The sequence below is a fragment of the Schistocerca americana genome, chromosome 9 (assembly GCF_021461395.2).
Source record: "Schistocerca americana isolate TAMUIC-IGC-003095 chromosome 9, iqSchAmer2.1, whole genome shotgun sequence".
In the NCBI taxonomy this organism is placed as follows: Eukaryota; Metazoa; Arthropoda; class Insecta; order Orthoptera; family Acrididae; genus Schistocerca; species Schistocerca americana.
The window spans coordinates 27,396,765-27,416,768 of record NC_060127.1 but is presented as its reverse complement, the minus strand read 5'-3'; the positions used below and the strand labels follow the sequence as shown (position 1 = coordinate 27,416,768).

The window sequence follows — 20,004 nt, the reverse complement described above, 5'->3', positions numbered from 1 at the left end:
TCTGTTGATCTAGGAAACTTTTGAGAACGCTGACTGGAACACATTTCTGAAAAACCTGATAGTAGAAGGTATACAATACAGGGAACAAACAGTTATTTACAACTCGCACAAAAACCAGACAGCAGTTATGAGAGTTGAAGGACATGAAAAGGAAACAGTGGTGTAGAAGGAAGTGGGACAGAGTTGCAGCCTACTCTTGAGCGTTATTTGATCTGCACACTGATAAAGCAACAAAGCAAACCAAGGAGAAATTTGGGAAGGGATTAAAGTTCAGGATGAAGAAGTAGAATCTTTGACGTTTGTCGATGCCACTGTAATTTTGTCAGAGACAGTAAAGAGCTTGGAAGAGCAGTTAAATGGAATGATGAGTGTCTTGAAAAGAGGTTATAAGATGAATACCAACAAAAGTGAAACTAGGGTATTGGTGAAACGTAGTGAAATTCATTCAAGTGATATTGATAGAATTAGATTAGGAAATTAAGCATTAGAAGTAGCAGAAGAGTTTTCCTATTTGGGCAGCAAAATGTCTGATGAGCAAAAATTCAGGGGATACAAAATGTAGATTGGCACAGCATGAAAAGCTTTTTTCAAAAAAAGAAGAATCACTTAACATTTGATGTAGATTCAAGTGTTAGGAAATCTTTTCTGAAGGTATTTATCGGACGTGTAGCCTTGTATGGAAATGAAATGTGGACGATAAGCAGTTCACACTACAATAGAATTGAAGCTTTTGAAACATGGTTCTGTAGAAGAGTGATGAAGATGCGTTGATTAGATCAAGTAAATAGCGACAAGGTACTGAATGAAACTGGGGGGCGGGGGATTTATAGCACAAGTTGACAAAAAGGAGGGATCAGTGTATGGGACACTCTGAAGCAATGAGGAATGGTCCATTTAGTACAATTTTAGAGGTAAACCAAAGGATAAGTCCAGCAAGCAGGTTCAAATGGATGTAATGGATGCAGTACCTACTCACAGATGAAGCAACTTGCAGAGAGTTGACTAGCATCGAGAACTGCAACAAACCAGTCTTCAGACAGAAGGTAACAACAACAACAACAACAACAACAACATATGAGGTATTACGTGGCCACTACATCGTGGCAGTTTCAGTTGGGGAGTGTTCTGAACTATTGTTGCGTGAGATACTGGTAGAGATTGGACCTGAACTACCAACGTCAACTGCAGAAAATAATTGCGCTAAATTCACTACCAAATGCTTTGTATACTCCAATCTGCTTTGCGTTGTGGATTGCTTTTTTTTTTCTAATTCTGAAATGAGTGAAGAGACTAACATTGACACATAAAGGGATTCGAATGACTCTCTCACCACAAGAAAAGGAATCAGCAATCCCTATGACCGCTATGTCAGATTTGCTTTTGCGGAAGCACATAATGCGGACATAGGGTGGCAGTCCTTCAAGAGGGAGGTGTGGTGTCACCGCCAGACACCACACTTGCAAGGTGGTAGCCTTTAAATCGGCCGCGGTCCGTTAGTATACGTCGGACCCGCGTGTCGCCACTGTCAGTGATAGTAGACCGAGCGCCACCACACGGCAGGTCTAGAGAGACGTACTGGCACTCGCCCCAGTTGTACAGCCGACGTTCATAGCAATGGTTCACTGACAAATACGCTCTCATTTGCCGAGACGATAGTTAGCATAGCCTTCAGCTACATTTTCTACGACCTAGCAAGGCGCCGTATTCAATTGATATTTATTATGTGAAGCATGTATCATCAAGAGCGATGTTCTACAATGGTGGATTAAAGTTAAGTATTATATCAACTACTTACTTTATTTGCAATTCTCAAGATATTGTCCTGTTCCAGACCTCACGCCAGTCAGCGTGTAATTAAACGCGTGCATTTCGGCCTCCTCTAGAAAAACAGTGTTGGCTCTTCTGCCAACACTACAGGAGGCTAGGCTTATTCCCCTGCACCGCTCCTCTCCTCTCCTCAGACAGTCCAAATTCTCATTTGTTCACGGATGCAGCTGACTGCCATGATATACTGTACACATAATACTTGCTATTATCAAATTATCGACAAATGGATCAAATCATCAACAAATGGAGTGAACTTACAATAAATGTATTTGTTTGTTGATGTATAAAATGAGAAATTTTACTATCTTACGCCAAACACGAGATGTCCCAAGACATTCAGCCAAACTGATTGACCTTAAGGTTCTTTGGTATCCCACAGACAGCAAAGGTAAAAGTAGGTACACCAAGATAGGGTCCCACTTGCTTTAGCAAGCATTACACAACTGCACTTTCCTCATCAAGCATTACACAACTGTGTATAGGAGGTTCCTCAGAGACTGCCAATTAATGAATATTTTATTCATCAGTCAACCATCCCACTGGCACGTGGCACACTTGGCAGTATAGGCTTTTTTTTTTAAAAAAAACATACATTTGTCTCATACTTGCGATCCACATGGTTAAGTTGAGATCCCCACTCCCTGAGACAAGAGACGTTCCACTACCAGACAACAAGGGAGAGGGAGGGGGGGGGGTTTGCTAAAGCACACATTAAAAACTACAGGCACAATGAACTGACAGTGCCAGCCCATTCCCGGTACAGGGCTCTGAATTCACCAGACCTGTATGCAACCAATGAAGGCAGAGATCCCTGATGCACTCACCATTTGGCACAGCCCAAGAGACGTGGCTTATCAAAATCCATGGACGAGCAAGCATTACCTCCACCTCCTACTTGAACAAGTAAGCTAACATACCAAATGGAAGCAACAACAACACTGATTTTAGGCGGGCAACTGCAGAACAGAACAAGTGGCTTATGTTAATGTGTTGCCCCTGTGCACATTATAGTCTGATTTTGGGAATGTGTGATAATGTCAGATCAGACAGCAAATACGTAGATGGTACCAAGTAGCCAAGAACATGCCCTTAAATGGATGACACCTCCCCGATGTAAAAAACAAACTGCTTACATTTTGTGCACAGTCTTTCCTCCACTTTTTTTGCATCAGCTTCGTATTGATGCTTATTATCAATATGTATTAGTACTTTTGCATTTACTTATGTTCATACAGATATTACAAATTTGAATTAGTCGTCTTCAGAAAAGCACAAAATCCATGTTAGGTTCGGTTCCAAAGCAGAGCATAGCAGCACATAGGCATATTTAAAGGAGATTTAAAAGTAGACTAAACTATTGGATTTTGACTAATCTTCTTCTAAAGTTACTTTAAATATACCCAGCTGCAGTTCAAAGCCCCTCTATGCAGTGGGAATCAGTCTACCCTGTTTTACTGCTGTTATTTAATTAGTCAAGTCAATGAAAGAAAATTTGGGAAAAAATTATGTAGTCACAAATTTTTGTACAGTAGTAAGAGTGAGTGTCATGGGGATGGAGGTGGAAGGGGAGGGGCATTTTTTCCCCCCTTGATTAACTCAAAAATCACAGCTTCTAGCAAAAACTAGTTCCTGGTACAAAGTTAATCTACTTTATTTTCCTACAAAAAAAGTTCTTTTAATTTTTTCTCTAGCAGTAACAGTTCTTGCACTGCAAGCAATCGAAAAATCGCAGATTATTAAAAATAATGATTTAATGGTACAAAATTAATTTTTGTGCACTTCCTTCCATCATAGGTCTGCAAACTGAACAGCGAGCACATGATTCCCCACTCTGTCTACCCCACTGTGTCACAAGAAGCAAGCACAGGGTGTTTCACAAAGTTATACTGACCCTCCGTAGCACACCTTGCTACTGGCGACCCAGTCTGTGGACATAGTGCTAACACGACATGGAATACAGATATGAGGTACTAATAATACTACTGTAAGACACTCAGATGGACAGAACCTATGTAAATCTCTGCACACTGTTTTACATAACTAGAAGTAAAATTCAGCCTTGTCATCTTGTACAGCAGGTACAGCATTGTTTCAGGATTGGCAACTTCCCCCACCACAAGTGTTGCTCGCTTTTCATTTTGCAGACAGACTACCTCCTCAGCATTTCCAGTCCAGTTCTTTTATGTGACTAGACAAAGCAACCTCACTCTTCTCATATTTATACAACCGAGTTATCTTCAGTTCATTAAATTAGTACTTATTTGCAGGTGTTAAGTGAACTTTTATATAAAATATGTTGATATAAACAAGGGCTACAAAGTGTATAACTTGTAAGTGTAATGTTGTCAGAGATCTTTGAAGTAGTGGTGGGAAAGGGATTGTACCTCAATACTGTCTATCGTTGACAGCATATTGTAAAACCATATAACTGTGTTGTACTACGTGGTGAATTAATGAATGACCAGAAAGTCACTGCACTTCTCGCAAAATTAATCACGTTACTTGTAGACTGCATAAACCTCTTCCCTTCAAGAACTGCTGTCACTTGTAGGGTGGGCTGCACCGAGGTGAGCCACTCACCACTCATCCACAGAATATCTTTCATGGTAGGTGTGAATTTATCTGATGGAATGGGACTGACCAAGTTTAAGTCTAGAACAGTAATCTGCTGTAATACATTGCTTGACTTATGTTGAAATATCAGACTTTCCATAACATCTAGGTGACCCACTTTTGTTGCACAGAAGGAGACAATTCAAGCTTCGTGGCCTCTTCAAATGTTGGGAGACCTCAGGATGGTGTAAAGCATTTGATATCCCTTGTGCTGTGGAAAGTATTCCAGCTAGTGGGAACAATGAAATCATCACTGCCAAATACATACTGACATCATGTTACACTTGAGACAGGCTCTTCAATGTGATAGACAGCTTCAGCTTCAGCTGTTTAACTATTTTATGCAGTAGATCACTTAAAAACTGCAAATGATTACTCATATCATCATCACAAGTTGTCATGCTCACTGCTGAGATTTGTGACCCCATGAACCAAACATCTCCATCCCAGATGGTTACTAGCTCCTCTTAAAGCCTGCTGAAGAGACCTACTGGAGATCAGCTTTATTTGAACTATTCACCTACTTGCTGTTCTTCCTCCTATCTTCCCTTGTACAGTTATTTTCTCCATCTCTTCTCACAATATGTTCAGTAATGGACACATCTCTTGTTCTTTCAGGCCATTTCACGTGCAGCATACTGTGCCACATCATAGTTAAACTGCATCAGTATGCTTTGCCTAAGGTAAACAAGTAAGGAGTTCCTCTTCAGCACACTGTTAGCAATTTGGTCCTACTTACAACTTAGCCAAGTATTTGGCGTCCATTCTCAGTCCCCAAGTTAATGACAAATACTTTGAACAAACTGACGGAGTGGCTATGAGGAGTCCGTTATCCCCCATTATCACCAGTTTGTTTATGGAAGATTTTGAGGACATGGCACCGAAGACAGCGTTCTTAAAACCAACTTGTTTCTGGAGATACATCGATGATATGTTTATGGTATGCCTACATGGGAGGGATACTCTGGATTACTTCCTAAATCATTTCAACTGTCTGCATCCCAATATTAAGTTCAAGGTGGATATTGAAAAGGACTGAAAACTCCCATTTTTAAATGTCTTTGTCTACAGGAGGGATGATGGGACATGAAGACAAAGTGATTATCGTAAGCCCATGCACACAAACCGATATCGTCATGCAACAAGCAGTCATCCATCGTACCAATGCAACAGGGTCCTACGTACATTGGTAAAAAGAGCTTACGCCGTCTCAGATGCAGATAGTTTGACACAAGAACTGGATCATCTAAAAGCTGTGTTCAAGCAGAATGGTTATATTGACAATTAGATCCATCATGCTCTACAGGTTAGACCTTCGCAGCAACACAAAGAAGATACAAGAAAATTGGTGGCATTCTTACCTTTTGCAGGGAGCATATTTTCAAAAATAGGAAGAATTTTAAAGAATTTGATGTTTAAAGTGTATTCTGTCCAACAGCTAAGGCCAGAACTCTGCCGGCCTCAGTAAAGGGTGATTTGGGTTTGAGAAAGTCCAGGGTCTGCAAGATTCCCTGCTACTGTGGGAAAGCCTATATTGGACAAACGGTTCATACCGTTCAGGATCGTTGCATGGAGCATCATCACCACACGCATTTATTTCAGCCAGAAAAATCTGCAGTGGCGGAACATTGTCTTACCGACGGACATAAAATGTTGTACAATGAGATACAAGTGGTTGCCCTTGTGTTGCTGATTTGGGACTTTGTAGTGAAAGAAGCCATTGAAATCCAGCTATCTGACAATATTATAAACGGAGATAAAGTGTATCCTTTGAGTAAGAGTGTGAACCCTGTTCTGTTTGACATTAAGAAACAATTATCCTTGCTTCGGTCATCAAAAACTGTCAACAGTGTTGATGTCTATTGTTTCCATGAGCTTTCACCACCTGTGTACTGTTGTGTCTGTCACTAGAGGGCAGTTATGCTGGCGCACGCACAGTGGACCCACGGTCGACGTACAAACGAGCTGCAGCAGCATGTTTGATTTCAGTTCCGGCAAGATAGTGCAACGGCCTACTCAGCTGAAGATGGCAGCCAGGTGGACCGCCAACCTATTGTGTCCAGATGACAGTACGTTCCGACTGTTGATCCAACATGAATACACCCAGTAGTTGCTTCTTGTGATATAGTGGAGTAGAGAGTATGGAATCATGTGCTCCCTCCTTAGTCTGCATATCTATAATGGAGAGTATGGCACGACCACATCCTGGTGACCCACTTTCCCTCACATTTCTATTCATCATCCACCACCACCCTCCACACTCCCAAAACAAAATTTATACCTTAATATGGCTTTAATGCACTTAGGCATGGAACACACATTTAATAGTTGTTCTAAACCCACTCCATTTAACAATAAACATTAATTTTATACCAGTAAAATAATAATAATCTCTGATATTTCCATCCCCTGCAACACGGCAACTACTGTATTAGTCCAAGAGAAAAAATGAACAGGATCTTTTTTTGTAGGACATTTAATGTAGCTTAATTTTGTACTGGGAAACACTTTCTACAAAAACCACAATTTTCGTACTATTCCAGAAAGATATAAAAAAGTAACTTTTAAATTAACCCCATGTTCATGTCCCAATGGTAGGAATTTTTAATATGTTGTTCGGGACACTCCATCCTACCACTGTACAAAAATTTGTGGCTAATCAGTTTTTCTCCTCTATGCAACCTTTTTTGGTCTTCCTTGACTGGATTACGTTACAGATTTTTGATTGTAAGGATGTAAAGGGATAGTTGTATTTTGTGAACAAGCTTAAGACATAAAGTTCTACATACATGCTGGCTGAAGATTGCTATGGACTGTCCAAGAATTATGTTAATTAATTCCCTGGGTGTTCATGACTATATGCCTAACCTAGAGTGTTATTTTTCTTGCCTATTTATACTTTTTACACTCTTGACTGTTAGGAGCTTAGGGCTGTTGTCACATTAGAAAATAATGTTTAGTATTACTGTGATCGACAGAAACTCATCTTATTAACATAGCACTGGTTGCTCGAAATCAGCAACTACTGTGCTTCCCTTAATTCTCACATTTGTTCACAACATGACATCTATGTGCTCTTAAAGGTAAGTTGGTGGATGACCTCCTGCAAACTTTCATGAAATGGGTTTCAATACACAAGAGAAAATGAAACCATAATGCTAAGCTAGGACAGAGACTGTGTGTGTGTGTGTGTGTGTGTGTGTGTGTGTGTGTGTGTGTGCGTGTGCGCGCGCAGATCCAAACGGGCTACCTGTAATCTTACCTTTTACATCTTCAGGCAGACTACGCATGAGAGATACAGACATGCGTGCTGCCAAGACAACTTCACAACCTTCATAGTAGAATCTAGAGGCCATGACAGGCGCATTGCCTCCCAGGGCATAGCGTGTGCTCTCCAGAGCTGAGGCTGCCTGCACTAACTCCTCAAACAGTGACGCATTTGAAACAAATCGCCTGTTAGATGAAAGAGAAAAAATAGCCCTTTCAGTTTTCAACCAACAACACATTTTATGTGAGAGATTTCTATATACAGCAGTATTTGAACAAGCACGCACGCACGCACGCACGCACACACACACACACACACACACACACACACACACACACACACACACACAATCATGCCATGCCAATGTTAACAAGAAAGAAATATTAATTAATTATTAGACAGTGTGAACGAGGTACAGAAATAAGGGTATTTCATATGTGCAATAGCATTATTCTTGTGAAGCAAAGTGTTTCTACTGATTTCAAATAGAGCACCCATAAATGATCTTGAATTAAATGGAATAATGTTATTACCAACTACAGGTCATGAAGTCAGTAGGTTCCAAATCTAAAAAATTAAATGTCAGCACACTTCCACGAAGTGTGCTGAAATAATGTACACAGATCATACAAGCTACCTTAATGTACATAATAAATGAGTCCATCACATGAGGTAACATTCCTGAGTATTTAAAAGTAACAAAGAGTTGTGCCTCTGTTAAAGAAAACTAATGCAGAAAACAGAGTTCTCAGAAATAATACTGTAGAAACAATCCCAAAAGACAGATAAATGAATTACTTCAACAAATAAAACCTTCTAAATGAATCACAGTTTGGTTTCTGAAGTCGTAGAAGAACAGAATCGGCCATAGCAGAATACAGCAAAAGTGGTATTAGATACACTTCACAAGCATGAGAGTTTCACACATTTTTAGTAGTAGTTCTTCTGGGTAGCATGTTAGTATCATTCAATTCCTGATAAACATAAACTTATGAGGGGGAAAAATTATTTTTGCTGGCCATAATATTATAATGATTGAGAAAACAAGAGAACTTCTTGCAGAGAAAGCAAATGAAACCTCCAGGGAAGATGATAAAAGCTGCTGGGTAGTATAGGACAAGGAAAATGCTGGAAGCAATTCACCATGGGGGTATTAGGCAATCAACATGGGCATATTGTGTGAGTCCAGTTACTAGCCTGCGTGCAAGGCTCCACTGTCTCTTCGACGTCTCCTCCTGACGGTACACCAAGTGTACTGCGCTTTGTCCATTCCTAAATCGTTAGCATCCATCTCTGGTTCACAGCTGCCACTGGAAAATCTGTTCCATCACCATCCACGGGCAAGAAGGCCATTTGGAATCTGTGTGAGAGAGCCTTGAGTTACTGCAGCTGAGTGCCATTAAGATCCAAAGCCAGGGGTGGAGTAGGGGATCTCCTTTGCTACTAAAGATTCCCACATTATTTTTCAAATTGATTGCTTACCGGACGGATTGTACTCTAGACTGTATTTTCAAAATTAAATTTAATGAGATTTTACATCGTCACCTGGATTTTTGTTACTCTTCTACAGATGGGTCTAAGCAGGAGGATTTTATTAGCTGTTCTGTCATGTTTCCCAACTCAAAAACAGGTAACAGCTTGTAAATCAGGCATTTAGCCTTTCTGAACAACCATCTCAGAGGCTTCCTTTCAGACTCTGCTCTGTCTGGCAGATGGATCCACATAGGACAGTGATCGTGACCATGATGATCCTTGTCCTTTCCCTTGAGCAGTGTCTGCAAGGGCAGCCAAGCAGAACGAGAGGTCCATGAAACCACAGCAGTGCTAAAATGCTTAGATTGACCCATGTTCACCAAAATGATGTCTGTAGTTCATGCCAGATTCTCAAGTAACCAACCCCCAGGGCAAGTGGTGTTAGATCCTTATAGAAAACTGTGTGCATTAGAGCCCCCTAAAAGGAGGAAGGGATGGGGTAGTTCATCAAGAAAATGTGTGAGAATCTCACTGTCAACAGGTTTATGAGGTGGTGGATACGCAGAGCACACCTCGACAGTAACATCGGCCACTATCCAAACAGGGATCACTTGTAGTACAGGTAAGGAATGGATGTGTTCTTGACGAATACTGCTACCCCCTTCTTCCTTTCACCACCAATAATGTTGTCTTTTCTGTAGAGGCAATAGCCCCAAAGTACAGGTGTGTTGGTCTGTTTAAAATGAGTCTTTTGGATACAGGGGCAAAAAGGTGTGTCCTGTATGAGGAGTCTCAATTCCTCCATGTAAGTCCTGTATCCATTAATATTCCACTGGAGTATGGGAGCACTAGGGAGATGAGGCACGCTGAGACAGAGGGCAGTGGAGGAGCCGCCTGCATCCAGTGACTTCCTGTCTTTCAGATGTGAAAATTTGGAACCTTCCTTGCTAGCTGCTTTTCTGGCCTTCCTTTTCTCCCTCAATTTTTTTCTTGAAATTCAGATCACTTCTGCATTTTGTATCAAAATATATACAATAACCAAGAAATAATGTCCTACAAATACCAGACACAAATCCAATCACTGCCTTTGAAACCACTTTCTTTCTTAAACGCAAATTATATTCCTTCCTCTCACTCCACCACCACACATCCCCGATGCAAACTTCTCAGGCTGTCCACTGCACCAGCAACAGTTGTTAATCTGCCATGCAGATTCAATACAGGTCCTACTCACCTTTGCATCAGCAAAACTAACACACTGTACATTACACTATATGAGCAGGTCTTTAATAAGAATCCTAACTGGAACAATTACATACACTTACCACAAAGAAATCAAACAGGGTGAACATAACCCAGTAATGCAGCAAACAATGGCTACCTTCTACAATAGGTTCAGCTAGCTTACATCTGTGACAGCTAAAATAAAATTACTAATGTCAAAGATTTACTGTCCTACTCTCGTACTCTCTGCTGGAAATATCACTTTGCCACGAAGAAAAATGATCCTAATCCTACTCCCAATGATCCAACTCCCCAGGACACTATCCAAATTGAACCCTGCCTGGAACAGTTCCGTCCTCCGTCGCAGCGGGACCCACCTCCTCTTCCTCAAAATCACCCTCTCCAAACCTTCCAGGAATTTCTGACTTCCAGCCTTGCATCTCAATCCTTCTTAACAAAACCTTAATCCTACTCCCAACATCACCACTGCTGAAGCCCAGGCTATCCGTGATCTGAAGGCTGATCGATCCATCGTCATTCTTCCGGCGGACAAGGGTTCCACGACCGTGGTACTTGATCGTCGGGAGTATGTGGCTGAGGGACTGCGTCAGCTTTCAGACAACACCACATACAAAGTTTGCCAAGGTAATCCCATTCCCGATGTCCAGGCGGAGCTTCAAGGAATCCTCAGAACCTTAGGCCCCCTGCAAAACCTTTCACCTGACTCCATCAACCTCCTGACACCACCGACACCCCGCACCCCTACCTTTTACCTACTTCCTAAAATTCACAAACCCAATCATCCCGGCCGCCCCATTGTAGCTGGTTACCAAGCCCCCACAGAACATATCTCTGCCTAGGTAGATCAACACCTTCAACCCATTACATGCAGTGTCCCATCCTTCATCAAAAACACCAACCACTTTCTCGAACGCCTGGAATCCTTACCCAATCTGTTACCCCCGGAAACCATCCTCGTAACCATCGATGCCACTTACTTATACACAAATATTCCGCACGTCCAGGGCCTCGCTGCGATGGAGCATTTCCTTTCACGCCGATCACCTGCCACCCTACCTAAAACCTCTTTCCTCATTACCTTAGCCAGCTTCATCCTGACCCACAACTTCTTCACTTTTGAAGGCCAGACATACCAACAATTAAAGGGAACAGCCATGGGTACCAGGATGGCCCCCTCGTATGCCAACCTATTCATGGGTCGCCTAGAGGAAGCCTTCTTGGTTACCCAGGCCTGCCAACCCAAAGTTTGGTACAGATTTATTGATGACATCTTCATGATCTGGACTCACAGTGAAGAAGAACTCCAGAATTTCCTCTCCAACCTCAACTCCTTTGGTTCCATCAGATTCACCTGGTCCTACTCCAAATCCCACGCCACTTTCCCTGACGTTGACCTCCATCTGTCCAATGGCCAGCTTCACACGTCCGTCCACATCAAACCCACCAACAAGCAACAGTACCTCCATTATGACAGCTGCCACCCATTCCACATCAAACGGTCCCTTCCCTACAGCCTAAGTCTTCGTGGCAAACGAATCTGCTCCAGTCCAGAATCCCTGAACCATTACACCAACAACCTGACAACAGCTTTCGCATCCCGTAACTACCCTCCCGACCTGGTACAGAAGCAAATAACCAGAGCCACTTCCTCATCCCCTCAAACCGAGAACCTCCCACAGAAGAACCACAAAAGTGCCCCACTTGTGACAGGATACTTTCCGGGACTGGACCAGACTCTGAATGTGGCTCTCCAGCAGGGATACGACTTCCTCAAATCCTGCCCTGAAATGAGATCCATCCTTCATGAAATCCTCCCCACTCCACCAAGAGTGTCTTTCCACCGTCCACCTAACCTTCGTAACCTGTTAGTTCATCCCTATGAAATCCCCAAACCACCTTCCCTACCCTCTGGCTCCTATCCTTGTAATCGCCCCCGGTGTAAAACCTGTCCCATGCACCCTCACACCACCACCTACTCCAGTCCTGTAACCCGGAAGGTGTACACGATCAAAGGCAGAGCCACGTGTGAAAGCACCCACGTGATTTACCAACCGACCTGCCTACACTGTGATGCATTCTATGTGGGAATGACCAGCAACAAACTGTCCATTCGCATGAATGGACACAGGCAGACAGTGTTTGTTGGTAATGAGGATCATCCTGTGGCTAAACATGCCTTGGTGCACGGCCAGCACATCTTGGCACAGTGTTACACCGTCCGGGTTATCTGGATACTTACTACCAACACCAACCTATCCGAACTCCGGAGATGGGAACTTGCTCTTCAATATATCCTCTCTTCCCGTTACCCACCAGGCCTCAATCTCCGCTAATTTCGAGTTACCGCCACTCATACCTCACCTGTCACTCAACATCTTTGCCTCTGCACTTCCGCCTCGACTGACATCTCTGCCCAAACTTTGTCTTTAAATATGTCTACTTGTGTCTGTATATGTGTGGATGGATGTGTGTGTGTGTGTGTGTGCGCGAGTGTATACCAGTTCCTTTTTTCCCCCTAAGGTAAGTCTTTCCGCTCCCGAGATTGGAATGACTCCTTACCCTCTACCTTAAAACCCACATCCTTTCGTCTTTCCCTCTCCTTCCCTCTTTCCTGATGAGGCAACAGTTTGTTGCGAAAGCTTGAATTTTGTGTGTATGTTTGTGTTTGTTTGTGTGTCTTGCGCTGGCAGGTCGATACACACACAAACAAACACAAACATACACACAAAATTCAAGCTTTCGCAACAAACTGTTGCCTCATCAGGAAAGAGGGAAGGAGAGGGAAAGACGAAAGGATGTGGGTTTTAAGGGAGAGGGTAAGGAGTCATTCCAATCCCGGGAGCGGAAAGAATGTTGGAGCAATACTAGATACCTTCCAATCACTCACCAAGCCAAAGCGTGTACCCACATTATTGGGAAATGTACAGCTAAAATAGGTTTTTTGTCTGGGGAAGTTGGCACTCTCTTCCATTTAAACATACTGCAGACCAGAATGTTGCAGAAGAAATGCTCATAAATTCTTTCATAACCAGCTGCAATGACGAAAACTATTCACTGTCTTTTCGTCAGTAGGTTATTGTTAAACTTTAACCTGAATGATGATATCTACATAAATTCGCTGGAGAAGTTGTCAGTGAAGACAACGGAAAAAAAAGCATTTAAATTTCTTACGAGAGAAGAGTTCTTTACATAAGCCTATTATAGATTCCAGGGAAAGGTTAACTTTTACTGAAATGAAATTAAACTTTGTAAACTAAATTTGTTGTCCATTATCTAAACGATCTTCACTTACGTATAAATGTATTACTACTCATTGATTTTAACACTGATGGGTATACACATAAGTACTGACAAAATCACTTGTGCACTGTTATACAGTTATTAAACGTAATAGTTTTCAGCACTGTTTCGTGCTGTTTATGGCAAAATAATGATTTAATAAACTTTCGAAAATGTTCGCTCGCTGCGTTTTTTATAGTTTTCTGCGCATTGAAGTTGTTTAGTAAACTTCGTGCTTTAGTTTTCAGCTGTTGTTGTGGTCTTCAGTCCTGAGTTTCAGCGGATGTTTCTTATTGTTTGTAGTGAAATATTTCAGTAAAATTTTCATTCAGTGTTTTAACTTCACCGAGTGTCACAGTGGCCGCTTGAGTTTGGTTTTAGCTAATAATTTTGTGAAGTTTTGTTGGTATTGGTATTAGCTGTGGTGTAGTAGTATTAATACAAGTAGTTGCTTTCTTAGTAGGCAGAAAATTTCGAGACCGCTATTGTTAGTTCTATAAATAGTTCTACTGGTGTAACTTAGGTAACTGTAAAATTTTACCACGAGTAGAAGTGTGGGCTCTGTCATAGATAGTACTTTCATTGGGGGGGGGGGGGGGGGTTGCAGTGGGGAAGCCAGTGGGCATTCTAGTGACATCCTCTCCTGGGAGTGCAGAATCTGTAGTAGAAATAAGTTGATAGAGGAGCATGAACATAAGATTTGTGCAGCTACAACGCGCAAAGGAGGAACTAGTTAGGTTGAGGAGGGTCAAGGGATGGTGTAGAATGGGAACTGGCAGTTGACAAGAAAGCAGCTACGATTAGTAGTACTCAGACAGTTATACTGTCAGGGTTGAGTGGAGAGGAATCTCTTGTAGCTGTATATGTAGGGAACATGCAGCAGTCCTCAGCAGTTAGGAGGCCCAGGTCAGTAGCAAAGTCTAACAGAAAGAAGGAGGTTCTGCTGCTTGGTAGTTCACACAGTAGATGTGTGGGCCAGCAGTTGCAGGAAGTGTTGGGGAGTGAGTACCAAGTCACCAGCATTGTGAAGCCTAGTGCAGGGTTGGCTCAGGTGACTGACACCTTAGGGGAGTAATGTAGCAATTTTCCGAAGGAGGATCAGGTAGTTGGTTCGTTGGTTTGAAGTTTAAAGGGACCAAAGTACGTGGTCATCAGTCCCTTGTTCCATTCAACTAAGTCCATGGGATAAAATGGAAAACATACAAGAGACACCACAGGAGTTCGAGAGGGACAAAAAGAATAAAACATAAAGCTGAACACACCAGGGACAACAGAAGACAAGAAAAAGACTTACAAGAAACAGGCAGAAGAGCTTAAAACAGTAGAGCAGATGACCTGGGCTGCCTGATCACAAGGATAAAAAAGGATGAGCCAGCCACTCTGCAACACATTAAAATCTCTGACCTAAAAGGACTAGGATAGAAAGCATAGGGAGACAAAAGACAGGAAATAAAACTTAAACCGAAGAATAAAAACCAGCGTCACATAGAAAATGTACAACCAAGTTAGCTGTGGAGGCATCGCCTCCTAAAATAGAAGGAAGGGAGTCAGGGAGATTAAAATTCCGTCTTAGAGTGGCGAGATGTGGACAGTCCACGAAAAGGTGGACCACTGTCAAATGTGAACCGCAGTAACAACATGGTGGGGCCTCACGCCAAAGAAGATAGCCACGCGTCAGCCAAGTGTGGCCGATGCGAAGTTGGCAGAGGACCAAAGAGTCCCTGCAAGAAGCCCACAGAGAAGACTTCCAATCATTTGTGCTCTGCTTGATGGCGGGGAGTTTATTGGGCGTAACTAAGCTGCACCTTTCAGCAACGCAAATCAAGAGAACTTTGGGGCATAACACCGATCGGAGGTCAGGTTTGGGTATTCCAATCTCCAGAAGCGGCTTACGAGTGGCCTCTTTGGCCAGTCTGTCAACGAGCTCATTTCCCAGGATTCTGACATGCCCCGGGGTCCATACAAAGACTACTGATCGACCAGATCGTTCGAAGGCATAAACCGACTCCTGGATAGAATCTACCACAGGATGGCGTGGGTAGCACTGATCAATGGCCTGTAAACCACTCAGCGAATCACTGCATACCATGTAGGACACACAGGGGCAGGAACGAATATGCTCAAGGGCACGACAGATGGCCACCAGCTCGGCAGTGAAAACACTGCAGCCATCCGGCAAGGAGCACTGTTCGATATGGGCCGAGTGAGAATAGGCAAAGCCTATGCGACCATCAACCAGCGAGCCGTCAGTATGGATGACTTCGGAACCCTGGGATTAATCAAGGATCAATAAGAACCGACTGTGGGGTGCCTCAGAAGGAACAGAGTCCTTATGAAAACATGATAGGTCCAGCCGTAGTTTCGGCCGAGGCATACACCAAGGAGGCATATGTGTATGGACCCCCACGAGAGGCTGGAAAGGAAAGGACTCGAGTTCCAAAAGCAGGGAACGGAGACGTACAGCGATCGTTATCCCTGACTGAGGCCGCAGTTACGAGAGATGAACCACAGTGCTCAGGAACAAAAGACGGTAATTTGGATGCTGAGGAGAGCTATGGACATGTGCTGCTTAGTGGGCGAGCAGTTGGCGGCGCCTGATGTGTAATGGAGGGACGCCAGCCTCCACTACGAGACTGGCCACAGGACTCGTTCGAATAGCGCCCGTCGCTAGACGAACCCGGCAGTGGTGCACAGGATCAAGCAGCTTCAAAGCTGAGGGCACTGACAATCCATACACTACACTCCCATAGTCAAGTTGTGACTGAACTAGGGCTTTGTAGAGCCGCAGCAATGCAGAGCGATCTGCCCCCCCCCCCCCCCCAAAATGGTGTTGCTCAGGCAGCGGAGTGCGTTAAGATGCCATCAGCACTTTTCCTTAAGCTGACAAACGTGGGGGAGCCATGTTAGTCGGGTGTCAAAACCAGTCCCGAAAAGTGATACGTTTCGGCTACCCATAGTAGATGGCCATCATGAAAAAGGGCAGGGTCAGGGTGGATTGTCTGTCGCCGACAGAAGTGTAAAACGCAGGTCTTGTCGGCAGAGAAGTGAAACCCAAGGTCGAGAGCCCATTACTACGCTTTCTGAATGGCTCCCTGTAGTCAGCGTTAAGCGACACCAATACTTGAGGAACTGAAATAAAGGTAGAAATCGTCAGCGTATAAGGAGGGCGACGCTGACGGGCCTACAGCTGCTGCTAAGCCATTTATAGCCACTAAAAACAGTGGAATGCTCAATACAGAGCCCTGCAGGACCCCATTCTCTCGGATATGGGAGGAGCTAAAGGAGCCTCCCACTTGAACACGAAAGATACGTAGGGAGAGAAAGTTCCAAATAAAAATCTGGAGTGAGCCACGGAGGCCCCACTCATGCAGCGTGGCAAGGATGTGGTGTTGCCAGGTCATGTCGTAGGCCCTCCGTAAATCAAAAAAGACGGCTACCAGATGTTGGCACCTGGAAACTGCCGTTCGGATGGCAGACTCAAGGCACACCTAATTACCTGTCGTTGAGCGGCCTCGGCGGAAACCACTCTGGGATGGAGCCAGAAGGCCCCGAGACTCCAGGAGCCAACACAACCTCCGGCTCACCATTCGTTCAAGTAGTTTGCACAGAACGTTGGTGAGGCTAATGGGGCGGTAGCTGTCCAATGCTGCAGGTTTCTTCCCAGGTTTCAACACTGGGACGATGATGCTGTCTTGCCACTGGAATGGAAACACTCCTTCACGCCAGATGCGATTCAAGATATAGAGAACCTGACACAGACAGATGTTTGACAAATTGGCAGTGAATTCGATCAGGACCTGGAGCTGTGTCAGGATAACAGGTAAGGGCACTGAGGAATTCCCACTCAGTAAAAGGAGCATTGTATGGCTCAGGGTGGCACAAGTACTGTTGTTCTGTCCGCTCTTTCAATGGACGAAAAGCCAGGTGACAATTTGTAGATGCAGAACGCCTAGCAAAATGCTCGGCAATTTCACCGGAGTCAGTGCACACTGCTCCATTTACTGAAATCCCAGGCACCCCCAACGGTGTTGGGTAACCATAAAAGGGGCGAATCTGACTCCACACCTGAGAGGCAGGTGTACAAGAACCAATGGAGTAAACGTATCTCTTCCAGCACTCTTGCTTCTGTCTTTGTATTAGGTGCACGGGCATGGAGCTGTTTTTTTTAAAAAAAGGATTCTCCAACGATGGATGCCGCTTATTTTGTTGTTGGAGGGCCCGTCTACACTCTCTGATGGCTTTAGCGATGTCTGGCAACCACCAAGGCACAGTTTTACGCCGAGGGCACCCGGAAGAAAGAGGAACCGCGCATTCTGCAGTTGATATGATCTATGCAGTGACCTGCTTGACCACTACATTAATAGCGCCATGTGCTGGAGTGTCAACAGTGACAGCAGATGTGAAAGACAGCCAAACAGCCCTATTAAGGGCCCATCGCGACAGACATCCAGAAGTGTGACGCTGGGGCAGTGACAGGAAGATCGGAAAGTGGTCACTACCACACAAGTCGTCATGAACCCTCCAGTGGACGGATGGTGAAAGTCCTGGGCTGCAAAATGAGAGGTCAATGGCCGAATAAGTGCCATGAACCACACTGAAGTGTGTGGGGTCTCCTGTATTTAAAAGGCAGAGGTCGAGCTGAGAGAGAAGATTCTCGACAACTCTACCCTACAGTAATTGCGGTGCCACCCCACAAGGGGTTGTGGGTGCTGAAGTCCCCCAACAGTAGGAATGGTGGGGGGAGTTGGGAAATCAGAGCAGCCAATTCATTAAGAGGTACTTCACCATCCAGAGGAAGGTAGACATTACAGACGGTAATATCCAAGGTTGTCCTTATCCTCACAGCAACAGCCTCTAAAGCTGTATGAAGAGACACTGATTCAGAGTAAACAGGGGTAAATACATAAAGACATACGCCACCTGATGCCCTGTTACAGTCAGTCTGATTTTTATAAAAACCCCTAACAGCCACAAAGGGCAGGGATCTGCATTGCTGGGAACCAGGTTTCTTGGAGGGCAATACAGAGAGCAGGTGTTGAGCTCAAAATCTGTAGTAGTTCAGCCAAGTGGTGGAAAAAACCGCATTTTCACTGGACGATAACGCTTTCTTTGTTCTTTGAAGGCATGGAGGGACGGGGAATGCAGGTTACACCCTAGAGTCAGCTGCCGCCACTGTTGGGGGGCTAACTGCTAGGAACATTTTATCTGAGGAATCGGCGAGAGCTAGGTCTTCAGGGACATTAGAAGCTCCACCTTGTCCTCGTAGGCGGAACTCGGGGATGGTGATGGTGAGGGGGCAGGGGGGGGGGGGGGGGGGGGGGGGGGGGGACCACTGGAACCCCTATTGGTAGAATGGGTTGTTTCTTCTTCTTTGTCTTCAGTTTGTCCTCCCGCCGCTCTTTCAGAGCTTGCTGGGAGGGCTTTCTGGAAGCAGCATCAGGTAAGAACGAAGAGTGGGAAGCCCGTCGACCTGCAGCTTGTGGCTCCTTGAGCCACTGGCTAACTTCCGCTTTCACACAGTGTGGGGCCTTGGAGGGTAGAGCCCAAAGGGACCCCGTACTTGGGAGAGGGGCCGAAGAAGGGGGGGCACTCCTTCGGCTCAGATGTGGGGTCCGGCGGCCCCAATGGTTGGGAGGGTGTTGCACCCAAAGATGGAGGTGTGGGGGCAACAGTGAGCTTGAGGAGGCGGGTGTGGTCTTGTGACCCAAAGGGCCACCCACAAGTGGCGTCACTGAGGAACGGGAAACATGCGGTCACAACAGCATATGAAGAGTCCATACGGACTGGGTTTAACCACTCAAACTTTTTCTTAGCCTCTGTGTAGGTCATTCAATCCAAGGTCTTGTATTCCATTATTTTTTGTTCCTTCTGGAAAACTGGGCACTCTGGGGAGCAAGGGGAGTGGCGTCCCCCACAGATGACACAAATGGGAGGGGGAGCGCATGGAGCGTCAGGATGAGAAGGACGTACAATCGCGGCATATAATGCTGGAATTACAGTTGGAAGACATATGTCCAAACTTCCAGCTCTTGAAACACAGCATAGGGGTAGGGATGTATGGTTGGACATCGCACCAGTGCATCATCACCTTGACCTTTTTGGGTAAGGTGTCCCACTCGAAAGCCACGATGAAGGCACCAGTGGGAACCCTATTGTCTTTCGGGCCCCTGTATATGCGCCAGACGAAGTGAACACCTCGTCGCTCGAGGTTGGCGTGCAACTCGTCATTGGACTGCAGAAGGAGGTCTTTGTGAAAGATAAGACCCTGGACCACGTTGAGACTCTTATGGGGCGTTATG

The 20,004-nt window shown here is 44.6% G+C and overlaps 1 protein-coding gene across 1 annotated transcript in view; it reads right to left on the bottom strand.

The window, feature by feature from the left end:
• Positions 1-20,004, bottom strand: part of LOC124551001 (ADP-dependent glucokinase) — an 89,936-nt gene that overhangs the window by 60,608 nt on the left and 9,324 nt on the right. Inside the window, exon 2 of the mRNA XM_047125837.1 lies at positions 7,703-7,893. Coding sequence (XP_046981793.1) covers positions 7,703-7,893 — 191 coding nt within the window. The remainder of the gene's footprint in view (positions 1-7,702; positions 7,894-20,004) is intronic.